At 45.5% G+C, this 23,885-nt stretch overlaps 1 protein-coding gene across 1 annotated transcript; it reads right to left on the bottom strand.

Annotated features, from left to right (window-relative positions):
- Positions 1-10,212: 10,212 nt before the first annotated feature.
- On the bottom strand, positions 10,213-23,343 carry LOC143925368 (olfactory receptor 5V1-like). Its single transcript, XM_077449936.1, has 2 exons — positions 23,069-23,343; positions 10,213-11,732 (listed from the first exon to the last, which is right to left on the bottom strand). Exon 2 carries the CDS (start codon positions 11,713-11,715, stop codon positions 10,786-10,788), a length of 930 nt encoding a protein of 309 aa, XP_077306062.1. The 5' UTR covers positions 11,716-11,732; positions 23,069-23,343; the 3' UTR covers positions 10,213-10,785.
- Positions 23,344-23,885: the final 542 nt, after the last annotated feature.

Below are 23,885 nucleotides of genomic sequence, written 5' to 3'. Positions count from 1 at the left end.
TGAGGCTGCATTGATGGACACAGATCAGGCTGCATCGAGGCTGCAGATGGGCACAGATCAGGCTGCATTGATGATATATGGGCACAGATCAGGCTGCACTGAGGCGGCAGATGGGCACATATCAGTCTGCAATGAGGCTACAGATGGGCACATATCAGGGTGCAATGAGGCTACAGATGGACACATATCAGGCTGCACTGAGGCTGCAGATGGGCACAGATCAGACTGCATTGAGGCTGCAGATGGGCACAGATCAGGCTGCACTGAGGGTGCAGATGGGCACAGATCAGGCTGCATTAAGGCTGCAGATGAGCATTAATCAGGCTGAATTGAGTCTGCAGATGGACACAGATCAGGCTGCATTGAGGCTGCAGATGGGCACAGATCAGGCTGCATTGAGGCTGCAGATGGGCACTAATCAGGCTGCATTGAGGCTGCATTGATGGGCACTAATCAGGCTGCACTGAGGCGGTAGATGGGCACATATCAGTCTGCAATGAGGCTACAGATGGGCACATATCAGGGTGCAATGAGGCTACAGATGGACACATATCAGGCTGCACTGAGGCTGCAGATGGGCACAGATCAGACTGCATTGAGGCTGCAGATGGGCACAGATCAGGCTGCACTGAGGGTGCAGATGGGCACAGATCAGGCTGCATTAAGGCTGCAGATGAGCATTAATCAGGCTGAATTGAGTCTGCAGATGGACACAGATCAGGCTGCATTGAGGCTGCAGATGGGCACAGATCAGGCTGCATTGAGGCTGCAGATGGGCACTAATCAGGCTGCATTGAGGCTGCATTGATGGGCACTAATCAGGCTGCACTGAGGCTGCAGATGAGCACTAATCAGGCTGCATTGATGGACACAGATCAGGCTGCATTGAGGCTGCAGATGGGCACAGATCAGGCTGTATTGATGGACATTGACCATTATTTTGCTTCAAAGTGGTTTATTTAAAAAAAAACGTTCTTCCTGAAAATTCCCTCTTAAATTGAAGGTGCGTCTTATAAGCCGATAAATATGGTACTTTGTTTCTCTCCCTTCTGTCTCCCTGATCCTGCTTGTATATATTTTTCATCTCATCTTCATTTTTATTTATTAACTTTATTAATTAAAGGAGTTATATTTGTGTCTGCTGATATTTTTATTGTATTTTTAGCGAAATATAGCTTTAAGATTTTCTTTGGGGGGAGGCTGTCAAGTAGTCTGCAGAGGGCCCCAAAATTTCTATCAGCAGCCCTGTCACTACTAAATCATCCGCTTTTATCCCATTATGGTACAATTAAATTCTTGAGGAATTTTGTAATATGCAGACTTCTGTTCACTAGATACATTGTAGAGTTAAACATTTACAACAGATAAATAGTGACTAAATAAAGTGGTTGTAAAAAAAATACACCTAATACACCAAAATATAGCATGTGCCTTCTAAGCCCTTGTACACGCGGTCGGACATTCCGACAACAAAATCCATCAGATTTTGTCTGATAGATTTTGTCCAAAACTTGTGTTGCATACACACGGTCGGACAAAGTTGTCGGAAAATCTGATCGTTCAGAACACAATGACATTATTTCTTTACGACGGGACTACGTTCAAGCTAGTAGCCAATAGCTTTGGTCTAGGAATTTGATCTGAGCATGCGTGGCACTTTGTCCGATCGGAATTCTCTACACATGATCGGACAAAGTCCGATCGGATCATGTTGTCGGAAAGTTTTAAAGCCCAGCTCTAAAACTTGGTCCGTCGGATATTCTGATGGAAACAGTCTGATGGAGCCCACACATGGTCGGATTATCCGACAACACGGTCCGATTGGACATTTTCCATCGGAATGTCCGACCGTGTGTACAAGGGCTAAGTGACATTGCTCCAAGTTTGAAGCCTCTTCATTCCCCCATAGTCAGTCTATCACAGTGGTGATGAGAGGTTTCAGAGACATCATTTAATCCACATGTCTCAAATACAAGGCCTGTGGTACAAATCTCTGCCTGCCCGGCACTCACACTGGGGACAAGGGAGTTGCAGGTACAAGTTCGCCCACCTCTGGATCTTGCCCTCCGCTCCCCGCTCACCACTGCCATGGAAGGCTTCTGTGTTCACAAGGACAGTTTTCTTTTTGACGGTTCTCATGGATCCCTGCCAGTCCTGCACTCACCCCAGGGATAAGGGAGATGCAGGTGCAGGTGCAGTGTCAGATGTGGCATCACATGGTAAGTTCTGCCACCTCTGGCTCTTGTCCTCCACTCCCCCTATCACTTGTATCCACAGAAACCTTCTGTGTTTCCAAGGACAGCTTTCCTCTTGGTGGCTCCCACAGATCCCAGCCTGCCTTGCACTCACCCTGGGGACAAGGCAGATGCAGGTACAGTGTGGGATGGGGCATCACGTGGTGAGCTGCACTGTAATCCCCATGTGTGCTCAGGTGCAGAGATGTGACCAATGATGTCCCTGCAAGTGAGAGAGAGAGAGGCAGAACCACGTACACTGCTGGGAGCTACTAGTGTCAGGCCAAGTAGGTGAGATGCATAGAAGATTTTTTGGGGGGGGGCATGAGGGCTGTTGAGGAATATGTGTGCAGAGCTAGGGGATGGCAGAGAGTGGTGCAGAGGTCCGAGCCAAGGAGGGGTGGAAGTAGGATGTGGGCAGCCTGTGAAAGAGAACTGAACCCTGTACACTGTGCAAAGCACATCCCTAAACTCTGCACTCTGTAAGTAGCTCACTGCTGAAACCTGCATTCTGTACACAGCGCACCCCTGAAATATGCACTCTTTACATAGCACACCACCGAACTCTGCACTCTGTGCATAGGGCACCTCTGAAACTGCACTCTGTACACAGTGCACCCCTGAAATATGCACTCTGTACATAACACACCGCTGAACTCTGTACTCTGTGCGTAGGGCACTCCTGAACCCAACACTCTGTACATAGGGCACCCCTGAACCCTACACTCTGTACATAGGGCACCCCTGAACCCTACACTCTGTACATAGGGCACCCCTGAACCCTACACTCTGTACATAGGGCACCCTTGAACCCTGCACTCGGTACGTGGCTCATCCCTGAACCCTACACTCTGTACATAGGGCACCCCTGAACCCTACACTCTGTACATAGGGCACGCCTGAACCCTACACTCTGTACATAGGGCACCCCTGAACCCTACACTCTGTACATAGGGCACCCCAGAACCCTACACTCTGTACATAGGGCACCCCTGAACCCTACACTCTGTACATAGGGCACCCTTGAACCCTGCACTCGGTACATGGCTCATCCCTGAACCCTACACTCTGTACATAGGGCACCCCTGAACCCTACACTCTGTACATAGGGCACCCCTGAACCCTGCACTCGGTACGTCCAAAAATTCATATATGAAACAGATGGATAAATTGTGTGCATTCGATGTAGCCTACGCGTTACGGAGTCTTATTATACTCCTTCTTCAGGGATAATTCGTTATGCACGTTTGTTTTTGAAAAAGCAATCTAAAAATAGAAGAAGAGACACATGTATACACATTACCCCTCCCCCTCTGTATTGGTAATGTGTATACATGGGTCTCTTCTTCTATTTTTTACTGAGTATACTGAGCCTGTACTGGTCACATGATATCCTCCAGTGTATATGCTCAACAATAATATTTATCTTCACTGATGGAACAATGTCCCTGCTTTTGCCCTGTCACTTTCTTACTACCACCATACACATCTGTTCCTGCAACATGGAAACCTTGCTCAACTCACTTCATATGTCCCTGTCAGCTCAATAATATCTCCTATGGATGTATCTCTCTCATCCTGCAATTGTAAACTCCGGTCTCTCTCTTTTGTGAGATACTGTATATAAACAGTATATATATATGCAGGGGCGTAACTATAGGGGGTGCAGCAGTCACGACCACAACTGGGCCCTGTGATGCAGGGGGCCCATGCAGCCCCCTCTACATATGGCCGGAAGCAGAATAGGCAGCTAGGGGTACCAGTGCACCATGCACACGGGTGGCTGGAGGTGGAGGGTGACTAGCAGAGCTCCATGCTCGACTATCGCACTGGCTGCTCTTTAGTTGTGCATTCCCCGCATGACCTGTGTCCTCGGCCGGCTCCTCAGAGTAACCCTCTCTTGCTCCATGCATTGCCACTCAGTCCGATGTCTATTCTCCCCAGCCAGAGTCCCACCCCCCTCCCCCGAGTCCGGCCCACACTGCACTGCATACTTCTCCTGGGTAAACAGACTTTGAGCACACAGATGCAGTGCAGCCCTATGAGAGCCCCCCGGAGGACACTGCAGGCTTGTCTGCCAGCCCCCCTCCTCCCCCGTCATACACAGATGATGAAAGGTCTTTCTGGGAGATATGCTGATCGCCCGTCCAGCACACTGGATGGAGCCCAGGCCAACATGGATAAGTGCGCGGCTTGCAGCTTGGTCATGGTGAGTGAGAGGACCCCATCCCCCACACAATATTACATACCCCCTCCATCTCCCCCTGGAGACAGGGAACCCTTCTCACTTGGGGAAAGGGACCCCTTCTCACCTGGGGTCAGTAACTTCATCTGCCCTGGAGAAAATTACCTCATCTCTTCTGGGGACGGGGACCCCATCCTGCCTACGGACAGTCCCCCAATGGGGCACCTAAAAATGTAAAAAAAAAACAAAAAAAAAAAACTACTGATACCAGTGGTGGGACTACAGGGCTCACAAAGGTCATACCTGTGACCACGCCCTGGAGTTCCACCGTCGGAGGGAAGGGCCCTGACTGGGGTTCAGGGGGGCCCTTCATGGTTTCTTGCATCGGGGCCCTGAAGGTTCTAGTTATGCCACTATATATATATATATATATATAAACAGGGTCAAGTCCTTGGGAAAAAAGTGTGGAACTCCCACCCAAGATCCACTCGCCCACCAAAAATAAATAAAAAATTATACGCTCATATGCACGAACACCTTAAAAGTGGCATTTTTCATCCAATTTTCATATTGTGTGTATGAAGCTTAACTGTTAGTACATAAAAAAAAAAAAAAACAATCCTCAATAAACATAAATCTGGTAATTCTCTGAATAATCAGCATTCATTCAATTGTGCTTCCATGCAAATGTGAACATCATGTTCTGATCTTTATTGGGGAATAGTGATGGACGAACGTTTCGCCCGGCGGTCGTTTCGCGGCGAATTTCGGTCGTTCGCGGTCCGCACGTTCGCTCGCCTTTTCCCGTCGTTCGCCCCGGCGGACTTACGTGTTTAATGTGTAAAAGAACTTTGACCTGTGATGACACGTCTATCATGGGGTGCAGGACAGCCAATTGAGACATGACAGCACATGGACACTTGGACTTTCCCCCTAACCTATAAATACACCCGATCCGGTGGCCATTTTACATTCTTTCTTCTGTTACTATAGGGAAAGGTTGCTGTGTGGAGTAGGGAGAGATAAAACGCTAGCTATTTGGTACACAAAAGTTCTTTTCAGGACTGGTATAGGTGTTAGGTGTATATAGGTTTGCTGTGCTACTGATTCTTGCAGCAGCCTGAGTGTCTTTTGTCAGTTTAGAGAAAGGGAAAGGACGGTGTGTGCTACAGGGACAGCCAAATTAGTCTTTCATCATCATCATCATCATCATCATCATTAGCTGTTACTATCAGGTCCACAAAAGAGCTGTTCCAGTAACCACTAATCGTTCCAGTCTACTGTTTTTTGCCACTTTGTATAGGGACAGGAAGGAAGCAGTGTTGTCAGGCAGTGAGGGTCAGTTTAAAGACTTGCTGTTACTATTAGTTCCACAAAGGTTCTTTTCAGGACTGGTATCAGTGGTACGGTAATAGGCTTGTACACGTATAATATTCTTTCTTCCAAATATAGAAAGAATATTAGACTTGACTGCTGCCCTTCTGCTGCAGTCTGCTAATCATTCACAACTCACTTGTTCCACAAAGCTCTTTATCAGGACTGGTAACTTGGTCTGTCTATCGGTCCACAATAGATAGGGTTGAGGTGCACCACTGCTGACCTCTGCCCTATACTGCAGCAGTCCTTCATCGGTATAGGGACTGACGTACAGTCTGCTAATCACTGACACACAACCTGCTTGGTCCACAAAAGTTCTTATAAGGACTGGTAACTTGGTATAGGGTGCTACGGTACATAGGCTTGAGTGCGGTACAGTCTGCTGTTCTGTAAGGACCGCTATCGGTCCACAATAGATAGGGTTGAGGTGCACTACTGCTGACTGCTGCCCTATACTGCAGCACTTCCTTGTCCCAAAAAAGCACACCGTACTATATGCCCCTACCCTCCTCTTTGAAGAGGTTGAGCGGTGTCATATTTCTACTGGGGCTGTTTATGATATCCCTGTGCTGTGCTGACTTCCTACTGGGGCTGCTCACGGTGCTGCTGTCAGTGCTGTATATCACGGTGCTGATGTCAGTGCTGTATATCACGGTGCTGATGTCAGTGCTGTATGTCACGCTTCTGATGTCAGTGCTGTATGTCACGGTGCTGCTGTCAGTGCTGTATGTCACGGTGCTGCTGTCAGTGCTGTATATCACGGTGCTGATGTCAGTGCTGTATATCACGGTGCTGATGTCAGTGCTGTATGTCCCGCTTCTGATGTCAGTGCTGTATGTCACGGTGCTGCTGTCAGTGCTGTATGTCACGGGGCTGCTGTCAGTGCTGTATGTCACGGTGCTGCTGTCAGTGCTGTATATCACAGTGCTGATGTCAGTGCGGTATATCACAGTGCTGATGTCAGTGCTGTATGTCCCGCTTCTGATGTCAGTGCTGTATGTCACGGTGCTGCTGTCAGTGCTGTATGTCACAGTGCTGCTGTCAGTGCTGTATATCACAGTGCTGTATATCACGGTGCTGATGTCAGTGCTGTATGTCACGCTTCTGATGTCAGTGCTGTATGTCACGGTGCTGCTGTCAGTGCTGTATGTTACGGTGCTGCTGCCAATGCTGTATGTCACGGTGCTGATGTCAGTGCTTAATGTCACGCTTCTGATGTCAGTACTCTCTATCACGGTGTTGCTGTCAATGCTGTATGTCACGGTGCTGGTGTTAATGCTTTATGTCACGCTGCTGATGTCAGTGCTCTGTATCACGGTGCTGCTGTCAGTGCTGTATATCACGGTGCTGGTGTGAGTGATTTATGTCACGCTGCTGATGTCAGTGCTCTCTATCACGGTGTTGCTGTCAATGCTGTATGTCACGGTGCTGGTGTTAATGCTGTATGTCACGCTGCTGATGTCAGTGCTCTCTATCACGGTGCTGTTGTCAGATGACTCTATCACGGTGCAGGTGTCATTGCTGTATGTCACGCTGCTGGTGATCATCTCCTGCACCCCCTTCTTTGCCTACCCTGGTCCCTGACCTTCCCTCTCCTCCATTGCCTTCATGCGTTCCACAGTCCTGAATTGTCAGAACAATTTCCCAAATAAAAAAATAATGCTTGTAGTTATCGATCCCAAATTCACCTCATACATGTATTATGTCATTGGCCATGTGGTGGGACTACGTTTTCCCTCCTAATAATTACCACGTGGCCGCAAATTCGACATGAAGGGTTTGCAAAGTTCGCCTCCCATTGAAGTCAATGGGGCCCACGGCGAACGTTCGGTTTTGCGAACGTTTGGGTCCGTTCGCGTTTCGCGTCCGCGAAACGTCCCGTCGGAAGTTCGTCCATCACTATTGGGGAATGTTATTTTGTATATAGAGTGTTTATGTGGTGAGTTTACACTTTTCATTGTACAGAGTTTGGATAACACAGGCACAACGGAAAGGTCATAAATGAACTGCACATTATCTGGACAGAATGCTTGGGGAGATAGTGATGTGTTCCTGCTTAGGAGATGTATGTTAGCTTGGGAGGGCTGCAAACTCTGCAGGGGCTCCAACACACAATCGCTGCTATTCCAACCTAAGCTTTTCCACATAAACTTCCCTCCTGGCATTAAACTTTGCCAGGTATTGTGCTCAGCTTACCACCCCAAACTGATGTTCCTCCCTCAGCTCACCTCTCCCCCTGCATGTCCTGTGAGCAGAATAGCTGTGCTCCTCCTCTGGGTTCTCTCATCATATGGCACTGAAGATAGAGGAGGGGGGGATTCAGCGGGACACACAAAGCAAGTATGCAGGAGACTGGGGGGGAGGATGAGGAGACAGAAAATCATGGCCGGGAGGAGCGCATCACGAGAGGTCTGACTAAATACAATCTCTTAGCAGCAGGGACCTGATTTACCCGTGAGATAGCTGTGATTGACAGGTAGATCGAAGAGGAAGCTGTCATGGGGTCCCCTACTGGCAATGCCTGAATGGTCAGGTGTGTGGCACTTACTATTACGAGCTGTGTCAGCGGCTGCTGGTGTAGCACCTACCACACAGCTCACATACTTTAAAGTCTTGCAGGACGCGGTTTCTAACGGGAACTGAGTTCCTGTTGTGGAAAAAGTACAGGAACTCTGTTCCCGCAGGACTTGAGGCCTGTATATATATATATATATAGGGCTCAAGTCCATTATGAGTCTCTTGAGCATGTAATTTTTTCCACAAGTTTTTGGAAAATGTGGAAAGAAAATGAAAACACATTTTTTAAACAAATAGCATGTACATAGCAAAAATTACACCCCAAAATACATTCTGCTACTCCTCCTGAGTATAGCGATACCACATGTGTGAGACTTTTACGCAGCCTGGCCACATGCAGAGGCCCAACATCCAAGTAGCACCATCAGGTGTTCTAGGAGCATAAATTACATATCTAATTTCCTGACTACCGATCACACTTTTGAAGGCCCTGGAGCCCCAGGACAACGCTCACAAAATGACCCAATTTTGGAAAGCAAACACCCAACAAATAAAAACGGTAAGTTAGATATTAACCACTTGCCACCCGCCATACAGCAATATAACATCAGCAAAGTGGTTGCGATATCCTGACCAGATGTTGCATGACTTCGCCAGGATATCTAGGCCTCTGCGCCCCCCCCCCAATCTGACACACCGCAATACCGATCTAGGTAAAGAATATCTGACAGAGACTCTTTACCATGTGATAATCCCTGTCCAATCACAGCTGATCACAATGTAAACGGGAAGAGCCGTTGATTGGCTTTTCCTCACTCGCGTCTGTCAGACGTAAGTAGAGGAGAGCCGATTGGCTGCTCCACTGACGGGGGGGTCTGTGCTGATTGATTATCAGAGCAGCCCCCCCCCAAGGATGCCCACCAGGGATGCCACCAGAACCACCAGGGATGCCCACCACTAGTCACCACCAGTTGGGTCACCCTAGACCACCAGGGATGCCAATCAGAGCCCACAATGGATGCCAATCAGTGCCCACAATGCATGCCAATGAGTTTCCACAATGGGCATCGCTGATTGGCAGGCATTATTGTTTGGCACTGATTGGCATCCATCAGTACCATCCATTAGTGTACATCAGTGCCACCTATCAGTGCCCATCCATGCCCATCCGTGTCACCTATCAGTGCCCATCAATGCCACCTATCAGTGCCCATCTGTGCTGCCTATCAGTGCCCATCAGTGCCACCTATGTGTACCCATTCAGTGCTGCATATCAGTGCCCCCTATCAGTGCCCACCAGTGCCGCCTATCAGTGCCGCATATTAGTGCCCATCAGTGCCACCTCATCGATGCCCATCAGTGCTGCCTTATCAGTGCCCGTCAGTGAAGCCCCATCAGTGCCCATCAGTGAATGAGAAAATGTTTTTATTTACAAAGTTTGGTAACAGAAGCAAAAAAAAAAGTTTTATTTCAGAATTTTCGGTCTTTTTTTTTATTTGTTTATCAGAAAATTTAAATCCCAGATGTGTTCAAATACCACCAAAAGAAAGCTCTATTTGTGGGAACAAAATGATAAAAATTTAGTTTGGGTACAGTGTAGTATGACCGCGCAATTGTCGACAGCGCTGAAAGCTGAAAATTGGTCTGGGCAGGAAGGTGTATAAGTGCCTGGTATTGAAGTGGTTAATACGCAGGCATGTACTGGCCATTGGGACTACAGGGAGTTTCCCGGTGGGCCGATGGCTCAGTGGGCCGGTTTCAGTGACAAAGTAATGGCTGCGTGGCTTGCCCCTCAACTTCACGTAGTGATGTGAGAAAGATGAGAAAAATACAGAGGAGAATTATGCACACACGACCGGACTTTGCAACATCAAAAGTCTGACAGAATGATTCCGGCAGACTATTCGATCGTGTGTGGGCTGCAGCGGACTTTTGATTTGCAAAAGTCTGACAGACTTTAGAAATGGAACATGTTTCAAATTTTCCCGCCAGAACTCCGCCGGATCCAGTTCCTACCGAGAAATCCGCTCGTGTGTATGCTAGTCCGACGGACTAAAACCGACGTGAGGGCAGCTATTGGCTACTGGCTATGAACTTCCTTATTCTAGTCCGGTCGTACGTCATCACGATCGAATCCATCGGACTTTGGTGTGATTGTGTGTGGCCAAGTCCGTTCATTCGGAAAGTCCGTCAGAACTCCGTCGAAAGTCTGTCGGACCTAAGTCCGGTCGTGTGTACGCGGCATAAGTGAAATAATAAAAGAGGTTAGTGAGGACGCCTTATGTTATGCTACTTATGTTTTTTTGCACAATTACGTATGGTTTTATATACTGTTTTTGTGTTTGTTTGCAAAATTAAAGTGGGCTGGTCTGGATGAAGTCCAGGGCCAAATTTTTGTCCCAGTCCAGCCCTGTTAATACATGCAGTTGTGAGATTAGCAGTAACGTTGTGCGGTTCTCCTTAAATGCCAGTTCATGATATGTAGTCCATCCTAGATAGCATTTTCTTAACGGCTCCTTTCAGTTCGCTATTTCTCAGGCTGTATATAATTGGATTTAATAGAGGGGTGAGAACCGTGTAAAATACAGACAGCAATCTGCTTGCCAGAAAATCTTTCGTTTTGGGGAGAACGTAGTTTAAAAGAGCACTCCCGTAAAATATGAAGACCACCGTGAGGTGGGAACTGCAGGTGGAGTAAGCTTTCTGTCTTCCTTCCTTCACTTTTATTCTCAGGATGGTTTTAAAAATGTAGATATATGAAAGAAAAGTAATGAAAAATCCAGTGATCCCAAAACTTACAGAGTCAAAATATAAAATGACGTAATTGAGGGATGTGTCAGAAGATGACAGCTGAATCAGCTGATATAATTCACAGAACAACCCTGGGATGATGGTGGGGTAAGGGATGTCCAGTCTTACCGCGCAAAGTGTGTGCAACAAGGAACAGGCAAATCTGAAGACCCAGAAGATGAACGCCCCTTGAAAACACAGATGATTGCTTATCATGGTTGTATAATGCAAAGGGTGACAGATGGCAACATAGTGATCGTAGGACATCATCACAAGTATAAAGGACTCGGTGCCGACAAACCAGGTGAAGAAGAAGACCTGGGTGATACAAGTTGGGTATGAAATCTCTCTGTTTCCGGTAACTATGTCAAAAGATAAATGAGATGTGGAGATGGTGGAATCAAAGATGTCTAAAGCCGAGAGGTTTCCAAGGAAATAGTACATGGGGGTGTGTAGATGGTAGTACAAGACCACCAAGAAAATGATGAGGAGATTCCCAAACAGTGTGGCCACATAGATGAGGAGGATCAGCAGAAATACCAGGATCTGAGAATCTGTGAAGTCTGACAGGCCAAGCAAAATTAATTCAGACTGAGAAGTTTGATTTCCCATCAGAACCAAATAATTCACTAGGAGAGGGAGGGATAACGTGAGGGTTCAGGAAGACTTTGTACTGGAGAAGACATTATTGACTAGCCTGTAAAAGGCTCATGCACACCAAGACATTAAAAGCAAAAACATATACAATATTCAACACTTCTTCTCTGTTTTATTCGTATACCCATTATAGAGAAGAACATTTTTGTATGCCCATAATAGGCCTGTTTATCTGGCAATACTTTTTTCATATCTTAGAATAACAGAGTTAGCTCCTGTACACACAGTCGGAGATTTCCACAACCAAATCCGTCGGATTTTGCCCGTCGGATTTTGTCCATCAGATCTTGTCCGAAACTGTTGCATACACACGGTCGGACAAAGTTGGCGAAAAATCCGATCTTTCAGAACGTGATGACGTAATTTCGTTATGATGGGACTACATTCAGGCTAGTAGCCAATAGCTTTGATGTAGGAATTTGATCTGAGCATGCGTGGCACTTGGTCCGATCAAAATTCTCTACACATGATCGGAGTATGTCCGACCGGCCCAGTTGGTCGGGAAATATTTTCAACATGTTGGAAAATTGGGTCCGACGGATATTCCGATGCATACCACACACAGTCGGATTATCCAACGACACGGGCCGATAGGACACATTCCGACGGATTCTCCGACCGTGTGTACAAGGGCTAATACATACTGTACACTGGGTTTATTCGGAAAAAAATAGTCTTTTGACAATATAGTTGTGCAAAGATAGTATTTTCTTTCAATACTTGCCACTTGTATAACTTATACAGTGGCAAGGTGGCACTGGGTACATGATCTGACACTTCTGGGGCATGCATGCATGGTGCTACCATGCTACCGACGCGTTTCACTTCAAACCCCCCCCCGAGCTTAGTCATGTGGAATCCTAGCAACCTAATACCCATCTCTTTATTCCCTTTTGCCTCCAAACTCCTTAAACGTCTATTTTACAACCGGCTGAACGACCACCTCATCAGTGTCCACCAGCACACCCGCTGATTGTTAGACAGAGAGCCAGAGCGCCTATTGCCCTTCTGTCAGTAAGGAAGGAATGGATCCTGTGTTCCTGCAAAGCAAGGGACGTGGATCCATGCCTGCCCCTAGTAAAAGCACTTCTCACGCATTACACAAACCCACTAGCTAGGCACGATGTTAACCATTTGATTGTCCCTGATGTTTAATCTCTTTCCAGCCACTTTCATTAGTACAGGGACAGTGTATATTTTTAGCACTGATCACTGTATTAGTGTCACTGGTCTCCAAAAAGTGTAAAAAGTGTTCGGTTAGTGTCCGATTGTCCACCACAATATTGAAGTCCTGCTATAATTTGCTGCCATTACTAGTATATATATATATATATATATATATATGGGGGACGGAAAGTATTCAGACCCCCCTTACAATTTTCACTCTTTGTTATATTGCAGCCATTTGCTAAAATCATTTAAGTTCATTTTTTTTCCTCATTAATGTACACACAGCACCCCATTTTGACAGAAAAAAACACAGAATTGTTGACATTTTTGCAGATTCATTAAAAAAGAAAACTGAAATATCACATGGTCCTAAGTATTCAGACCCTTTGCTAGAAACACCCTTTTGATCTAATACAGCCATGAGTCTTTTTGGGAAAGATGCAACAAGTTTTTCACACCTGGATTTGGGGATCCTCTCCAGTTCTGTCAGGTTGGATGGTAAACGTTGGTGGACGGCCATTTTTAGGTCTCTCCAGAGATGCTCAATTGGGTTTAAGTCCGGGCTCTGGCTGGGCCATTCAAGAACAGTCGCGGAGTTGTTGTGAAGCCACCTCTTTATTATTTTAGCTCTGTGCTTAGGGTCATTGTCTTGTTGGAAGGTAAACCTTCTGCCCAGTCTGAGGTCCTGAGCACTCTGGAGAAGGTTTTCGTCCAGGATGTCCCTGTACTTGGTCGCATTCATCTTTCCTGTGATTGCAACCAGTCGTCCTGTCCCTGCAGCTGAAAAACACCCCCATAGCATGATGCTGCCACCACCATGCTTCACTGTTGTTTTCTCCACAAATACCACATAGAATTAAGGCCAAAAAGTTCTATCTTGGTCTCATCAGACCAGAGAATCTTATTTCTCACTATCTTGGAGTCCTTCAGGTGTTTTTTTTAGAAAACTCCATGCGGCTTTCATGTGTCTTGCACTGCGGAGAGACTTCCATCGGGCCACTCTGCCATAGGGCCCGACTGGTGGAGGGCTGCAGTTTTGGTTGACTTTCTACAACTTTCTCCCATCTCCCGACTGCATCAAAACTACAGAGGTGATCAAACACCACCAAAAGAAAGCTCTATTTGTGGCAAAATTTTATTTCGGTACAGTGTTGCACAACCATGCAATTATCAGTTAAAGTAACGCAGTGCCAAATCACAAAAAAACTGGCCTGGTCATTAAGTTTGGTAAATCTTCCAGAGGTCAAGTGGTTAAAATCTATAAACATAAATATTTTTTATGCCTTTTTATTTTTCTTTTTTTAAGGTGTTTTACTATAAATTTAAACATGCATTTTATTCTATATTTTGACCCATGTAAAAGTAGACTAAATTGATAGTTCTGCTACAAAACATGGGTAAGTTCTTTGCAATTGAAAACAAGGTGTATTGGTGTGACTTTTATTGTTATGCAACAGTAAAAAAAAGTAAAAACAAAAAAGGAATGAAAATTAAAAAAGGTAAATATTAATGATCAAAAAATATAAATAAAAAATCAACAGAAAAAAAAATATATATATGGGGAGAATGGGCTGAATCCCTGTCAACTCTCTACTTCGTCCTCCATTACCTCAGCCTACTAACTTACTCACTGCACATTACTCACAGAGCATTACTTTGCCCAGGGGCCCATGATGCTATTAAGACGGCCCCGCGGTCAACCTCTGGCTCTACCCCACACTCTTTAAAGTGGAGCTCCACTCTAAAGTAAATGTTTTGATCATTTGTCTCCTCCCACTGATGCCATATTTGCCACCTTTTGGGGGGGTGCGGATATCAGGGTAACTTTTTGACAGATACCCTGACCCACTTCTGGGAGACCGGGCCATGGCAAATTATGTCAACAGTTCGGTTCCCTCCTCCTTCTTCCCCCGCCACCAGGCCAGTAGGAGAGCGCAGCAGTGCCTCGCGCATGCGCAGTATGGACCCGGTGTGAAACCATAATGGTGGCAATGGTGGCGGCATCAGATGGTGCGGTGCGGTGCGGCCATCGGCTTAAAAGCCTGCAGTATGTGTAGCTGCTAGCTTTTAATTTTTGCAGGGGTGGGCGGACCTCCACTTAACCTTATATCTTCAATCTTCCCCAACCCTCTAAAACATGCACTAGTCACTCCCATAACAAAAAGGACCTCACCGGACCCCACCAAACCTGACAACCTGTGACCTGGGAAATGTATGTGTGCTGCTCAGGCTCGATAGAGAGGGGGTATGTAGCATTGGCAGCTGCTGCTAAAGTGATGGCAGGAGATGGAACCCATCCTGGGAAGGGAAGGAGGGTAGCCCCTGGAAGCCACACATCTATGGTGTCTTGCAGAGATAAGTGGAGTGGCAACCTCAGCCTGGACAATGACCAGGCCAAGCCCCAAATGTAATTTACTCCACTGCCAGAGCTTAGACATGGGGAATCCTAAGAACCCGATACCCAACTTCTTACTCCCTTTCACCTCCAAACGCCTTGAATGTCTAGACTGCAACCCGCTATGCTACCAACTCATTGAGAATAACCGTCTTGAAACCCTTCATTCTGGATTTAACCCACAGCACTCCACTGAAACTGCTCTCCTAAAACAACTTACTAACAGCTAAAACAAATGTTCACTATTCTGTACTCTTATGCTGCGTACACACGATCGGAATTCTGGCCAGAAAAAAGACCGATGAGAGCTTTTCATCGGAAAATGTGACCGTGTGTATGCTCCATCGGAATTTATCTGTCCGAATTTCCGCCAGCCAAAAATTGATAGCATGTTCTCAATTTTCCCGATGGAAAAACTTTCTATTGGTAATTCCGATCGTGTGTATGCAATTCCGACACGCCAAAAATCACGCATGCTCAGATTCAACTACAAGACAGAAGCTATTGGCTACTGGCTATTGAACTTCCTTTTTCTAGTCACGTCGTACGTGTTGTACGTCACCGCGTTATAAATGATCGGAATTTGATGTGACCGTGTGTAGGCAAGACAGCTTGAGCCGAATTCCGTCGGAATTCCGTTGGGAAAACCATCAGAGATTTTTCCGTCAAGAATTCCGATCGTGTGTATGCGGCATTACTCTTGGACCTCTCCGCTGCTTTTGATACAGTTGACCCACCTTTACTCCTCAAAAAACGAATTTGCTTGGTCTCCCTGGCTGTGCTCTCCATTGATTCAAATCTTACTTGTTTCACTGCACCTTCAGTGTCACTTACAACTCTACTTCCTCTTCCTCTTCTCCAACTCCTTTTACCATTGGGGTCCCCCAAGGTTCTGTTCTTGGACCTCTCCAATTCTCAATCTACACCTCCTCTCTGGGTCAGCTGTTAACCACCCATGGCTTCCACTACCATTTCTATGCTTATGCAACCCACCTCTATTTCTCTACCCCTCAGCTCACCCCATCAGTCTCCTGACACATCACTGATTAACTAACACATATATCAGCCTGGATGTCACATCCCTTCCTCAAACTGAATCTATCTAAAGCCAAGTGATCTGCGCATGTGCTGTGTTGATGTCACACCAGCTGATCAACATATCAGCTGGTGTGACGTTTGGTACTATGCATGCGCAGACCCATCTGAGGCATTTTTCACTGAGGGGCAGTATTCCATGGAGCACTGCACACACACACTCCTTTTAGTGAGTATATTTAACCTTTTTATTCTTATTAACCACTTGCTGACTGTTCTGGGAGGCCATCATATGACAACCTCCTGTTGCAGGAGGCGGGTGGCATGCTCTGTGATCAGACACTGCTGATCACAAATTGATGTAAAGAGTCAATCAGTAGCTCTTTTCCACATGATCACTAAATGTGATACTCAAGCGCTGGTGTGGTAAAAATTTGCCATGAAAATGTCACGTGACCTGTGATGCAACGCATCAGAGGGAGGAGCCAGTGATGTCAGACATATGTGTTCGCATACATGGAGAGGCTGTGAGGAGGAGTGAGCCCGACTATTTGCCGTGATTTTATGCTTGCACAGGACCGGGTGTTTGTGATGCCGCGTACACACGAGCGGACTGTATGGCGTACTTAGTCCGTCGAAACACATTTCAGCGGACAATCTGCTCGTGTGTGGGCTTCAGCGGACTTTTTCAGCGTGCAGTCCGGCGTACTAAGTATTTCGTTTTTTTCTAAATTCTGTCCGTCGTACTTTGGTTTCAGCGGACAGTACGGTCGTCAGTATGCTAGTTCGACGGACTAAGTATGGCGCATGCCCAGGAAGGATTTACACGGCGGAAGGGTGCTTTGCTGTGTCTTGGACTTCCTATTTATAGTCCCGTCGTACGTGCTGTACACGTCATCGCACAAGCTTTCGACGGACTGTTTGTGCATCCGTGTGTGGTCAAGTCCGTTCAGTGGAAAGTACGACGGACTGTCCGTCGGATTGTATGACGAACTAAGTATGCCATACAGTCCGCTCGTGTGTACGCGGCATGAGTGTATCGCTGTGTTTATACGAAGTCTATCTTCTCATTTGCAGTAGTACGCTATTGTCTGTTTCTTTCTTTCCATTTATGTTAACTGGGAGTCAAGGAGAAAGGATCAAGAGAAACAGAGTACACCCTGAGAAGTGGGACATTATTGAAACTGGATCTGACAGTTCTGTTTATCCGCAGGGTGCTTTGGAACATTTATATGGGACTGAGTTATATATGTATATATATTATACATATCTCTGTGGTTTCATATCCTATGTGTGACTTCTGATCGCAGTTTTAGTTTTTAGTTATAGGAGGCTCAACCTATAACATTTGGTTTACTATATATTTCCATCAGATGCAGGTGATTGATGAGTATCAATCTTTTTAATTTTTATACACACGCAATTTGTGACACAGGAATTTTGTATGGTACATAAAGAGGAAGTAAACCCTGATGGGTTTACTTCCTCTTTGATTCCCTGCAAAGGTAAAGCATAATGGACTACTATGCATCGCATCGCATAGTAGTCCATTATGTGTCACTTACCTGACACAGGAGCCAGCGAAGTCACCGCTGCCCCCTGTAGTTCCGAGTGTCCATCTTCTTGGTGGTTCTCCGTGGGTCTCGCTGCTCTGGCACTGTGATTAGCCGGAGCAGCAATGACGTCACTCCCGCGCATGCGGCTTACCCAGTGCGCCTGCGCGCTGCTCTCTACGGCGGTGGCTGTCTTCAGGTAAATATCTCCTAAACCGTATAGGTTTAGGAGATATTTCTTGGACCTACAGGTAAGCCTTAATCTAGGCTTATCTGTAGGTCAAAGTGGTTTGTAAGGGTTTACAACCACTTGTGGTTGTAAACCCTTACAACCCACTTTGACCTACAGGTAAGCCTAGATTAAGGCTTACCTGTAGGTCCAAGAAATATCTCCTAAACCTACACGGTTTAGGAGATACTTACTAAAATACAGCGACAGCTTTCTACAGCACATGCGCCATAGACAGCGGCATGCAGGCGCACTGAGCGCGGCACCGTCAACGACGAAGATGCCGCGCGTGTTGGCTCCCATGTGCATGCGAGGGAGTGACGTCATCGTGGCTTCGCCGAATGACATCGGCGGAGCAGCGAGACCCCACGAGAAGATGGATGCGCCGGACTACAGGGGACAGCGGTGACATCGCTGGCTCCTGTGTCAGGTAAGTGACACATAATGGACTACTATGCGATGCGATGCGATGCATAGTAGTCCATTATGCTTTGCCTTTGCAGGGAATGAAAGAGGAAGTAAACTCATCAGGGTTTACTTCGTCTTTAAGGTATTGTGTTACTTAGTAACTTTTACCCACATTTATGTATAAGAGCACTGTGTTTTTCATATTGATATTAGCGCACTAATCATATTTGTTAAATTGTTACCACATGATCAGCTGTGTGTCCAATCATAGATGATCACAGATTAAAATAGAAGCTGACAGCATGAGGAGAGGAGAAGAGAGACGATAACCGCTTCTCTAAAAGGTATGTGTACTGATAATCAGGGCACTGTTTATCAGTTCAGTCCCAACAATGCCCACCAGTGCTGCCAAACTGTGCAACCAGTGCTACCAATCAGTGCCCACCAGTGCTGCCAATAAGTGCCTATCAGTGCTGCCAATCAGTGCCCATCAGTGTCACCAATCAGTGTGCCACTGCCTAACAGTTTCCATCAGTGCCACCTATCAGTGCACTCATCAGTGCCCACCAGTGCCTCCCCATCAGTGTCCATCGGCGCCGTATTGTAAAAAAATTAAATAAGACAAACGGAAATAAAACAAAACAAAAAACCTTAAGCCTAAACCAACTATACAGTACAAATAAAGAATGTTACAATGTCAATTATGTATTTAATAAACCATAACAGTGACGTGTAAATTGTTATCATATCTCTAAAATACACAAACATGTATCAATATATCACAAAAATAAATGTAAATCAAAATCAGAGTTCAATCCCCTAGGAATAAGGGGATCTAAGCAATGGATCCATTCTACTTCTAGTTCTTTTACTTGATATTGTAACATTCTTTATTTGTATAGTTGATTTAGGTTTAGGTCCCTTTCACATGTGCGGATCCGTATTGAGCCCTCCCGCTTGCTCAGGGGGGATCGCTCCGTTGATCCCCGCTGAGCCGGCGGATGACAAGTCCGTCACTGGACCTGTCAGATCTCCGCTCTCCTCTTTGGGGGGATCGGATGATTACGGACCGCCTGTACATTTTCATCCGATCCGCCGGACAGATGGAAAATAGGGTTTCCATCCACATGGATTTTGCGGGGCAGATCGGGGCAGATCAGGCCATGTCACCGCTGACATCAGTCGTTCCATAGAGATGTATGGAGAGACCGTCAAGGTCTGCTGAAAAAACTGACAGGCTGATCGGTCCGCAGTTGTAAAAGGGCCCTAAAGGTTTTTTGTTTTATTTCATTTTGTCTTATTTTACTTTTTTTTTTTACAATAGGATCAGCAAAGGTTAATTTCCTCCCCTTGGAATGGGGAGTGATTGGCATTGGTCTGCTATCTTTCTAATACCCACTAATAATCATGTGTTATGGATATGAGATAATTACTTCAGTGGTTCTTCCTTCAATTAATTGTTTCGTTAATTGATATGTATATATATATAAAGATATATAAAGAGATATGAATTGATAACGGGTACATTGTGCCCCTACCATTTCACAAAAAAGTGTCAAAAATAGTAAAAAAGACAGGAGGCACTTTGGGACAAGTCATTTATTAAAAGATATTAAGTTAAAAGATAAAAAAATAAAAATGTCCCGCGATGTAGATCCATCTCACGCCGCCCCAGCCAAAAAAAAAGAACAAAAAATCCGCTCCATGGGAGGCTCCTGCAGAGTGACGATTCTTTCTCGGTGACAGCTGTTATATAGCTGAGGGCGGTGCCACCTGGTGACATAAATGGGTGACCCCCCCCGGCGCCCGTTACCAATTCACATAGGGGGGGAGGCCAGGATCTGGGGGTCCCCTTGTTAAAGGGGGCTTCCAGATTCCGATAAGCCCCCCACCTGCAGACCCTCGCAACCACTGGGCAAGGGTTGTGGGGATGAAGCCCCTGTCCCCATGTTGAGGGCATGTGTCCTGGTAAGGTTCAGGAGGAGTGGCGCTCTCTCGCCCCCCCCTCTTTTCCTGTAGCCTGCCAGGTTGCATGCTCAGATAAGGGTCTGGTATGGATTTTGGGGGGGACCTTACGCCATTTCTTTTTATTTTATTTTGGCGCAGGCTTCCTCTTAAAATCCATACCAGACCTAAAGGGTCTGGTATAGATTTTGGGGGGCCCCTACGCCATTTTTTTTATTTGGAGCAGGGTCCCCCTTAATATCCATACCAGACCTGAAGGGCCTGGTAATGGACTGGGGGGGGGGGGGTGGGCACATGCTGTTTTTCTCAATGAGTTTTATCTATATTGCCGGGAGTCGGGACCCGACAATTCATTACTGCCACAATCAGCTTTAAATGACATTTTTTCCTTTAGAAATGTCATTTTGCTGTGGTATTGTTCTAAACACAGGAATACTGTACTACTTTACAGGCATACTATAGACACCCCCAGGCACCATATTTAAAGGAATATTTCATTTTTTTTGTTTCACTTTAAGCATTATTAGAAAAAGAACACTGCTCCTGAAAAAAAAAACCTGACATTTTTAAAACTTTTCTTACATTGATACATGTCCCCTGGGGCAGGACCTGGGTCCCCAAGCACTTTTTATGGCAATAAATTGCATATAAGCCTTTAGAAATAGCACTTTTTGTTTTTTAATGTTAATGCCCCATAGACATTAACGGTGTTCCACAGCTTTTGAATTTGCCGTGAACACCGCATAATGTTCAACTTGAACTTACATTCAGGTCGATTGTCGGACTCCTCCCTACACATCACCCTCAACACAACGTCCCCACTGTGAATCATGGTGGTGGCAGCATCATGTTGTGGAGATGCTTTTCTTCAGCAGGGACAGGGAAGCTGATCAGATGGATGGAGCCAAATACAGGGCAATCTTAGAAAAAAACCTGTTGGAGTCTGCAAAAGACTTGAGACCGGGGCGGTGGTTCACCTTCCAGCAGGGCAACGACCCGAAGCATACAGCCGGAGCTACAATGGAATGGTTTTGATCAAAGCATATTCATGTGTTAGAATGGCCCAATCAAAGTTCAGACCTAAATCCAATTTAGAATCTGTGGCAAGATTTCAAAATTGCTGTTCACAGACGCTCTCCATCCAATCTGACAGAGCTTGAGATATTTTGTAAAGAAGAATGGCCAGAAATGTCATTTTATATATATGCAAAGCTGGTAGAGACACCCCCAAAAAGACTTATGCCCCCTACACACGAGCGGATTTTCCCTCGGATGAAACTAGGATGGCTTTTCCGACGGAATTACGCTCAAGCTTGGCTTGCACACACACACGGTTACACAAAAGTTCTCGGAACTTTGGTCCGTCAAGAACGCAGTGACGTACAACACTACGGCAAACCGAGAAAATTAAGTTCTATGCTTTCAAGCATGCGTTGAATTGTACCCGAGCATGCGTAGGCATTTTGCTCGTCTGAATTTGTACAGACGATTGGAATTTCCGATCTGAACTTTTTCCGACCGAAAAATTGAGAACCTGCTCTCAATCTTTTGCTGCCCGAAATTCCGCCAGCAAAATTCCGACCGAAAAATTAAGAACACGCTCTCAATCTTTTGCTGCCCGAAATTCCGCCAGCAAAATTCCGACCGAAAAATTAAGAACACGCTCTCAATCTTTTGCTGCCCGAAATTCCGCCAGCAGAAGTCCGACCGAAAAAAATTAAGAACATGCTCTCAATCTTTTGCTGCCTGAAATTCCACCAGCAAAAGTCCGATTGAGCACACACACACGGTCGCATTTTCTGACCAAAATCTCTCATCGGACTTTTGCTGGCGGAATTTCCGACCGTGTGTATGGGGCATTACAGCTGTAATTGCAGCAAAATGGGGTTCTACAAGGTATTGACTCGGGGGGGGGGGGGGGGGACTATACAAATGCACGTCACACTTTTCACATATTTATTTGTAAAAAGAAATGTATCATTTTCCTTCAACTTCACAATTATGTGGCACTTTGTGTTGGCCCAATAAAATACATTTACGTTGTTGGTTGTAACATGACAAAATGTGAAAAATTTCAAGGGGTATGAATACTTTTTTCACGGCACTGTATTGTCCTATTTTTGCAGGTGTAGGACCTTATGGACCTACCATCGGATCTATGATTAGTTTATAGAAATATTCATATGAGTTTTAGTGTAAGAACATTTCAACCAACGACTCTGGATCTTCAACAAAACATTGTACTAATTCAGAATTATTTGCCTTTTAAATTTCCACCAGGAAATCTTTCCATCGTGTAACGTTTTATCTGTAAAATGCTAAGAAGGAAAAGCAGCAATTATCAGGGGAGTGTCAGTGTAAAGCTGTGTATGATTGCTTTTATGACTCGTATAGTAAAAAAAATTGAACTCCAGAACAAAGTACAGGGCATCTTTTCTGAGAGATACACAGAATGAATTCATCAGATTTTCGGAATTATTTTTCACTGCCCCAAACGAATGTAGGAGCAGAGCAGAATATACCAGGAAAGTGTGACATGTTGTAACCACTCACCTGTATATTTAGAATCCCTTATTGATAAAGCATGGGGTCTGTGTATGGGAATACAGGGGATGGGGATGAAGAATATCCAGCATTACATCATTGTATAATTGTCAGGAAGGGTCGATAACCTTGCAGAAGAATATTTCACGTATAAAACATCAAACACCTTCCTGGTTTAGACAGATAAAATGTGTCTTGTAGATGTCTTGTTATCAGACCTGGTATTAGTCGGGTTCCTTCAGCCTTATAGAGGAGATCGGAGTGTAGGGGACAGGTGACACACAGGTTCTCCCCCCACCCTGCGCCGTCTCACTCTGTATATAAAAGCATTCAACATCCCCCTGAGATCTCCAGCCATATCCCTCCCGTGTCTCATTACACTGCCAAGATCTCACCTTGGCCTCCTTACCCAAGAGGATTCATAATATCTTTGTGTTTCTTTGTTCTGTTACAAACTTATCAGAAAGTTCATCTCAAGTTTGCTACAACTGATAAGTGAAGAATCCAAACTTCTACTGGACACCTGTGTAAATCACGGTCTTTATCCATTTTTGTGTTAAAGACATTTGCTTTGAAGTACACCTTAGGCTTGTGAAATTCGTTTCGTAACGATCGAAATTCGGACGAATTTTGCATCTTTCGGACATGCGGATGCATCCAAATGTCCGAATAAAAAAATAACGAATAACAACGAATACGAAAGAAATATAACGAATGAATTCGACATGATTCGGTAATTCTTTAAAGATCTAATGAAACAAAAGGTCAACTCAAAGTAAATTTTATAGTCCAATCAGCTAATTAATTTTGTGCCGGATGTTGGATT

Source organism: Lithobates pipiens, unplaced genomic scaffold (genome assembly GCF_037356315.1).
Source record: "Lithobates pipiens isolate NorthernLeopardFrog02 unplaced genomic scaffold, aLitPip1_a1.2 Scaffold_22, whole genome shotgun sequence".
NCBI classification, from domain to species: Eukaryota; Metazoa; Chordata; class Amphibia; order Anura; family Ranidae; genus Lithobates; species Lithobates pipiens.
Note: the sequence above shows the minus strand (reverse complement) of the source record. Positions and strands in the feature narration are given on the sequence as shown.